Below are 8,400 nucleotides of genomic sequence, written 5' to 3'. Positions count from 1 at the left end.
GGACCGAGGTCTGGTTTAACATGACCTCCCCGCCCCCGCCCCCGGCCGCCAGGCCTCAGGGTTTAATTCTCTCCTTTACCTCTCTCCATTCGAGCCGCCTTTAAATCTCCCGCCGCCATCTTGTTTGCTCCCCGCGACCTCTCACCTCTGCCCTTCGACCCCAGAGGCCAACCCTTAGACCGTTATAAACTCGGCCGCCCCGACCATCGAATCCCCGGAGACGCGAAAGAAGCTCCGAGCCCCAGGCCGTGCGCGTTGACATTATCTATTTATTTGTGCACGTGAAACGTTGCCCGGGGCAACGGCGGCGGTTCCAACCGTCGCCCGGGCGGTGACGCCATCGGAAAGGTGGGGAGCGATGATGGACAGCGGCGGCGGCCAATCAGAGCGGAGGGGGCGGGGCCACCCACGGCTGAGACTTGCATTCGTATGGCGCCTTTCAAAGGCACCCCAAAGGACGCCAGAGCCAATGAGGCGCTCCCTTTTCCAAGTCTGCAATGTGGGAAAGGAGCCAGCCCGTACAAAACTATGAGGGGCACAGAGAGGGTAGATAAGGGAGAAACTTTTCCCTTTAGCGGAGGTGTCAATAACCACCCCCCTAAAAGGGGCATAGATTTAAGTTAAGGGGCAGGTTTGGGTGGGGGGGGGGTTATCTGGAACTCACTGCCCGAAAGGGCGGTAGAGGCGGGAACCCTCACACTGTTTAAGTAGTGTTTAGATGAACACTTGAAACGCCATAGCATACAGGGCCACGGGACAAGCCGATGGAAAATGGGACTAGAGCAGATAGGGGGCTTGACGACAGGCCGAAGGGCCTCTTTCCGTGCTATAGGAGGGCAGACGGGGACCCTTGGTTTAACGTAGGAGATGGGAGCAGGGGTAGGCCAGTCAGCTACTTGAACCGGCTCCGCCATTCAACCAGATCGTGGCTGATCTCCTACCTCAATTTTTGCAGAGCAAGATCCCACAAACAGGAGCGCGATATCGCCCTGATAATCTGCTTTAATTTGCGCACGGCAAGATCCCACAAACAGCAGTGCGATAACGGCCAGATAGCCAGCTTTTTTTTTTCAGTCATGTTGGTTGAGGGGTTGAAGACAATGGCAAACCACTGCAGTACTTTGCCAATCATAATCGTGGACCAATCCAACGGCAACGCTAACACCCTCTTAGGGCATGCAACCTGAAGGAGGTTGTCGAGAGACCAATATTGGGCACTGGGGAGAACTCTCCCCTTGCTCGTCTTCCAATAGTGGCCAGCAGGATCTTTTACACCCTCCTGAGAGGGCAGACGGGGACCCTTGGTTTAACATAGGAGATGGGAGCAGGGGTAGGCCAGTCAGCTACTCGAGCCTGCTCCGCCATTCAACCAGATCATGGCTGATCTCCTACCTCAATGCCATTTCCCTGGACTATACGATCTGGCTGAGATAGTGTACCCTTGGGAAAACCAATGCTCCCACCCCATTAACAGCTGCATGGGTTCAAATCAGGAGCCACACAATCTCTGTTGCCTCGCAGCTGGTCCATAAAGCGAGCGGGCCCGTGTGTTGGGGCTTCCGATCAGTGGAAGGGCTGTCAATTGCCTGTTTTCAATCAGCGGAAGACCGGACTCACTGAGGGACTTTATGGCTCCAATACACTTGCTCCATCATCCTCCCCCTTTCCATGGAATTCCCTGGATCGTGCCGAGGTCGCGTGTAAAATTCAGTTGTCAGGATCCTGAAGCCAACGTCTGAGAAATGGAGGCCACGAATAAACTAACACACGGCAGCTGGAGCGGAGCCCAGTGGTATCCCTGAAGCTGGATCTAAGTGCAATCCATGGCCTCCGAAGGGGTGGGTATTAGGCCCCCCAGAATAAGTTACGAGAATTATGATCACCCAATTAATGTCTCATCCAAAAGACAGCACTTTCAGCTGTACCTCTCATTCCTGCATTGGGGAATGTTGGCCTGCATTATGTTCTCAAATTGCAGGAATGGGGCTTGAACCCACAACCTTCTGACCCAGAGGTATCCTCTCAGTACATCCATCCAGAAAGCCAACCTCCCCCACCCTCCACCCCCACCATCTGTTTCTGAAGTGATTCCTAACTTTGTGCCTCTAAAGTTCAAAGCTACTCCAAGTCCGCTCCATACATTGACCACCTTGCACTGAAGACCCACCTCAAACTGGCCTCATTACTACGTGCACACACTACGTACCCACATATCAATTAGGAGCAGGGGGAGGCCACTCGGTGCATTGAGATTGAACCCGCTTTCCCTCCACCGAGCAGGACTCAGCTCTGGATCTAGCCCAGAGAGACCGTAAAGGCAGTCGCAGTGCGAAGCAGTAATGGAGAAGCGTAAAGGTATTCGGCGAAGAGGTAGATTCAGGTGCAAACTGGGCAGATTCCTTGGAAGGAAAAAAAAGGCAGTGGTATCCAAAGCTCATGTGCCCTGGTCGACAAAGACAATAGAAGTTAAAATAAAACAAGTGGTTCAGTATACTGCGATTGATTCGATACACAGGATTTGCATGTAGCTATCCTCCACTGACTGCATTTCTCAGAAGTTTCTGCGGGTCATAGACTATTTAAATAGATTTAGTTGCCGTAAGTTCCCTTCCCGCCTCTAACTCACTGACCAGCACAGTGGTGTTTAAAGTCACTGATTTTCTAGGGTATTTCTTGAGGTAATGCACTCTCAGCGCAAATTCCAACTGATTTTTAAAAATTCTTTCATGGAATGTGGGCTAGCATTCTTGCCCATCCCTAAATTACCCTTGAACTCTTTCGAGGGCAGTTCAGAGTCAACCACATCGCTGTGGGTCTGGGAGTCACATGTCGGCCAGACCAGATAAGGGCGGCAGACTTCCTTCCCCGAAGGGCATGAGTGAACCAGATGGGGTTTTTACAACAAACCGATGGCAGTTGTCATGGTCACCGTGACTGAGGCTAAATAAATAAAATCTGGAATTGAAAGCTAAATTCAAACTCCACCAGCTGCCATGGCGGGATTTGAACCCCTGTTGCCAGGTTCCTGGATTACTAAGTCCAGCAAATATTTACCACTACGCCACTGTCCCCCTCTGCCAAACCAGCGGGAAAGAGGAATACCTCAAAACTTCAAATGGTTTCTCAAACCTGACCAGGAAAAGGGGTGAATGAAAGACACCAGCCAACTCGCTGACAGTCACTGCCATTCAGTTCTATAAAGTACAGAGAGCGAGAAAGGAATGGGAGAAAGGCTAGTACGGACACCATGGGCCAAACGGCCGATTCCTGTGCTGTAAAATTCTACGTACCCCCCCCATGAGGCAACTGCCAGTTCAGGTGAAAGGTTGGGAGCCCCGAACATAGGTTTCCAAACTTGGGTGATATTTACGGTACTTGTCCCCAGCACCCAGCAGCATCGCATCCTGAAATAGACCTTTACGTTGATGCCATGGGTCGGCCCATCAGCCATTCACCTCACAGGGACTGTTCGGCTTCTGACCTCATCTAGTGGCAGAGTTCATGAGGAAAGAGCCGTGGGACCATTTAATATAACCGTCTTCACTCGCAAGCGAGGGTTGTCTTGTACCGCCTTTACTCCAACCCTCACCGACTGGAATCGGCGTGCTTACAGCAGGGGAGGTGGTCGTTTGGCCTATTAAATCTGCCCTGCCTGCCTGCAAAGAGCAATTTAGAGAGCCCCACTCCTGCTCCCCGGAATCACGCAGGGAGGAGACCAGCTCTCTGAACGAGCAACTCCCTTAGCGCTACTTCCCCCACCTTTTCCCCGTAACCCTGCACATTCATCCTTTCCAGATAACAGTCTAGTCTAATCCCCTTTGGAATGCCTCGATTGAACCTGCCTCCCCCACACACACACGAGCAGGGCATCCCAGACCTTAACCACTCGCTGCCTGTGGAAGCTTCTTCTCACGTCGCTTTTGCGTCTTTTACCAGTTACTTTAAATCTGTGCCCTCTGGTTCTCGATCCTTCCACCAGTGGGAACAGTTTCTCCCTGTCTACTCTGTCCAGACCCCTTGTCATTTCTTCCCTTCCCCCTCGCTGCCTGGGCACGATCAAGGTTTAACTATTCCTACTTCTACTCCTTCCCTTCCCTCCCTCTCTTCCCTCCTTCTCTCCTCCTTCCCTTCCCTTCCTCCTTCTCTCCCCCTTCCCTTCCTCTCTCCCCTTCCTTCCCTCCGCTCTCAATGCCTCCAGGTTTTGCATCATCCTTCAATACTGAAATGGTTCCCTGTCCAACGAGTTAAAAGCAAAAAACTGCGGATGCTGGAAATCCAAAACAAAAACAAAAACACCTGGAAAAACTCAGCAGGTCTGGCAGCATCTGCGGAGAGGAACACAGTTAACGTTTCGAGTCCGAATGACCCTTCAACAGAACTAAGGAGAAATAGAAAAGAGAAGACCAAGTCCCTCCAAGTGTCCACATGCAACACTGCAGGAGAACACAGTGACAGTAGCAGGCCATTCAGCTTGTTCTGCCGACAGTACACAAGACAGCATACAGGCGGGCGAATTTCATATCATTACTTTTATTGTGAATTTATATTAATTAAAATATTCAATAGCAAAGCCTCTTCAATATATTTTTATGTCCTGAACCTCAAATAGAAGGTGCTGGCTTTTTTCAATGGTTCGAGCTGGGAGACGAGGGGCATGTCCCTCAGAGCAAGACCAATGCGGTTTATAATTTAAAAATGGTCCACCCCCACCTGCATGTTTCCCCACCCCACCCCACAAACGGTTCTCGGGGCAATAAATAAGTTATAGGTTGCGGTTCAACGCCCATTTGCTCTGTGGTAGGACAGCATCTCCCTCTCTCCCATTGAGGAGAGCTGATTAGTACAGCCCCACGTCTCACTTAGACCCCAGCGCTCACCCCCACAAAGTCTTGCCTGGGGAGGGGGGGTGGTCTACACCTACACGGACCCTACCCCAAGCTTGTGACTATTTTTTTAAACCGAGTACTCGTGTCTGCAGGTAGTCAACACAACCTCCCACCCACCCTCCACCCACCCCAACACACTCAAAAACCTACTTTTCAGGTCAGCAGAAGCTGGAGGTTAAAGCCCCAGGGGGGTGGGGGTCTCTGAACCCCAGCGTAGTACCATCGGGTTTTTGTACCGAGTCGCAGCCTGAACTCTCTGGCGAGAAAAAACAAAAACGCGCCTCATTCTAACCGCGACTGATTTTATCAACAGGAAATGGGTTGAAATAGAAAACCCGTTAATAAGGAGATTGCGGGTCGGGAGGAGCTGAAACGGGGTAGAAATTCACCCTGGGGAGAGAGAGAGAGGGTGGGGCGCGAGAGAGAGAGAGGGGGAGAGAGAGAGAGAGAGTGGGGGGAGAGAGAGAGTGGTGGGGGGAGAGAGAGAGAGGGGGGGGAGAGAGAGAGAGGGGGGGAGAGAGAGAGAGGGGGGGGAGAGAGAGTGGGGGGGGGAGCGAGGGGGGGAGAGAGAGAGAGAGGGGGAGAGAGAGAGTGGTGGGGGGAGAGAGAGAGAGGGGGGGGAGAGAGAGAGAGGGGGGGAGAGAGAGAGAGGGGGGGGAGAGAGAGTGGGGGGGGAGCGAGGGGGGGAGAGAGAGAGAGAGGGGGAGAGAGAGAGGGGGGGGAGAGAGAGGGGGGGGAGAGAGAGGTGGGGGAGAGAGAGAGAGGGGGAGAGAGGGGGGGGGAGAGAGGGGGGGGGAGAGAGGGGGGGAGGGGAGGGGGGGGTCAGAGAGGGGGGGGGAGGGGAGGGGGGGTCAGAGAGAGAGGGGGGAGGGGGGGGTCAGAGGGAGAGGGGGAGAGAGAGGGGGGGTCAGAGAGAGATGTGGGGAGGGGGGGGGTCAGAGGGAGAGGGGGAGAGAGAGAAGAGAGAGGTGGGGGGGAGGTGTCGACAAGGGGGGAGAGGGAAGGGAGTTGGGAGTCGAGAGAGTGAAAGGCAGAGGAAGAGTATGTTTCTCTTTCAAAAGAAAAAGTTTTCTCTGGCCTCGCTAGACCGGGGTAGTTGGAACACGTGGGGGGTGTAAGAGTAAAACGGGGGGGGGGGTGAACGCTGGGTGAGGTCGTGACCTGTGGGTGAAATCGTGATCCCTGCCCCCCGACTGCGCTACTCGAAGGCTCTGAGAAATAAAAATGATTGTCGTCCCCTGTCGGAATTATTGTTACTTTTCTCTGTGTGCTTTGATTTTTTTCTCCTCCCCCTCCGCCCCCCCAAATCGTGAACGGAAAAATGGCAACCAAAATAAAAAAACCAGGTCGTTCTTAAAATTTGAAAGAAAAACTGGATCGAACGGCCAAGTCCCATTTTTGACGTCTGATAAGATTTTCTTTTTGAGAGTCACCGGGGAGAGGGAGGGGATGCGGGGGGGGGTGTATGTGTGTGTGTGTGTGTGTGTGGTTGGGGGGCCGTTCCAGTGGTGATGGTACCAGGCAGACGCTGACTGACACTCCGAGGCAACACACGACCAAACTTCCCTCCCTCTGGCAGCCATTTTGAAAAGTGCACGGAGGCTGCCAATTGGAGGAGACGCGGGGACAAGACGGCCCGGTTCTCAGGTGTCACACGCGTGTGCCAGCGCCTGCCCGAGTGCAAACAAAACCTCTCGTCGAGCGCTCGGTTTGAGGTGGCTAGATCGATCTTTCTTGTCGGCGAGGGCTTAGTGCTGGAAAATGGGATGAGAATAGTTAGGTACTTGTTTGACCGGCACCGATTCGATGGGCCGAAGGGCCTTTTTCTGTGCTGTAGGCCTCCCACGACTATGATGTGAGGCGACTCCCTCGCTGGCAGTCGAAGGTCTCTTCCTCTGCCGTGCCTCTCTTCAGATACCACACCCACTGAACGGCAAACCCCCACCACCCCCACCTCAGCCCCACCCCCGTGGCGTCGGCCAGTCCAAATCTCCGCCGCTCCGAGCGGTTAGTCATAACTGCGTGGCGGTGTCACCCGGGCTCCAGCCCTGCCCCTCCTGGCCACCGCTCTCCCCGCAGAGGCCCTTGGCCTTGGTGCTGGTCTTGGGTTTGGGCGGCCAGTCTGGGTCCACCAGCAGCTCCTGGGCCAGCCGCTTGTACTTGGCCTTGGGAGGTCGGCCTCTCTGGTCCCACAGTCTCCTCCCACAGGTCAGTGTCGCAGGGCTCAAGTCCAGCTAAACAGAGAGATGGGAAAGAGAGAGAGAGAGAGAGAAGATAAGCAACACGTTTTGAAGCAGAATTGACCAGTGTGAAGGAACAATCTCGCGATGGCTATGTGCAGTTTTAGTCTCCATATTTAAAAGGAGGATACTCTTGCATTGAAGGCAGCACAGGGGAGGTTCCCTAAAGCGGGTCCCTGGGATGAGGGGGTTGTCCTATGGTGAGAGGCTGAGTAAACTGGGCTTATATTCTCTGGAGTTTAGAAGACTGAGAGGTGATCTCATTGAAACCTACACGATTCTGAAGGGGTTTTTGATAGGGTGGACGCGGAGAGATTGTTTCCGCTGGTCGGAGATCCTAAAACTCGGGGGGCACAGTCTCACGATCATTTAGGGACCGAGATGACGAGAAATCACTTCACTCAGAGGGTTGTGAATCTTCAGAATTCTCTACCCCAGAGGGTTGTGGATGCTCCATCGTTGAGCACATTTAAGGCTGTGGGATAGACAGATCTCTCAGGGAATTCAGGGGTAAGGGGAGCGGGTGGGGAAAATGGAGTTGAAGCCCAAAGTCAGCCGTGATCACACTGAATGGCGGAGCAGGCTCGATGGGCCGAGTGGTCCACTCCTGCTCCTTGAGTCCAGCCTCAAGCACGCAGTGGAATTCTCTTCCATTACTCATTCTCAGGGCGTGGATGTCGCTGGCAAGGTCGCACTCCTTGCCTGTGGTCTGCTCGAGTAGTGGGACAGGCTCGAGGGGCTGAATGGCCCACTCCTGTGCCTCTGTTCTCATGCTTAGCTGCCTTGCAGAGGTGGTGGTGATTAACCGTTTCAGAGGGCAGCTAAGAGTCAACCAGTTTGAGGTGGGGGCTGGAGTTACATATAGGCCTAGGCCAGGTAACGAACGAAGGTATCCTTTCCCTTGAACACACAAGTGAGAACAAGTTTTACGATAATCCAGCAGCTCCCTTGTCATTTTTCACTGTTTAGACTGTATTAAAGTCACTTTATTCGTCCTCTGAACCATTAATAAGAAACAGAAAATGCTGGAAATGCTCAGCAAGTCTGGCAGCAGCTGCGGAGTGAGAAACAGGGCTAACATTTCGAGTCGGATGTGACTCTTCTCTGCTGAGTTTTCCTAGCACTTTCTGTTTTTATTTCGGATTTCCAGCATCCGCAGCATTTTGCTTTTGTTCCTCTGGGGTTATTAGTCCGGTAACATAAACACTGTGCTCCATATTTTAACGCTTTAGATATTAAGGGTCCTGAGCATTATTGGTTAAGTATCCAGTCAG

General features: G+C 53.1%; 2 protein-coding genes across 2 annotated transcripts in view; both read right to left on the bottom strand.

The window, feature by feature from the left end:
* The window catches only part of ppp1r35 (protein phosphatase 1, regulatory subunit 35), a 19,662-nt gene extending 19,521 nt beyond the window's left edge, over positions 1-141 (bottom strand). The window contains exon 1 of the mRNA XM_078533870.1: positions 80-141. The gene's annotated coding sequence lies outside the window, so the exon portion shown is untranslated. The remainder of the gene's footprint in view (positions 1-79) is intronic.
* Positions 142-6,034: 5,893 nt separating this feature from the next.
* Positions 6,035-8,400, bottom strand: part of LOC144671800 (polyamine-transporting ATPase 13A3-like) — a 59,796-nt gene continuing 57,430 nt past the window's right edge. Inside the window, exon 33 of the mRNA XM_078533845.1 lies at positions 6,035-7,120. Coding sequence (XP_078389971.1) covers positions 6,899-7,120 — 222 coding nt within the window. The 3' untranslated portion in view covers positions 6,035-6,898. The remainder of the gene's footprint in view (positions 7,121-8,400) is intronic.

This window comes from Cetorhinus maximus, chromosome 34 (genome assembly GCF_964194155.1).
Source record: "Cetorhinus maximus chromosome 34, sCetMax3.hap1.1, whole genome shotgun sequence".
Taxonomy (NCBI): Eukaryota; Metazoa; Chordata; class Chondrichthyes; order Lamniformes; family Cetorhinidae; genus Cetorhinus; species Cetorhinus maximus.
The sequence above is the reverse complement of the archived record's forward strand: the minus strand, read 5'-3'. Positions and strand labels throughout refer to the sequence as shown.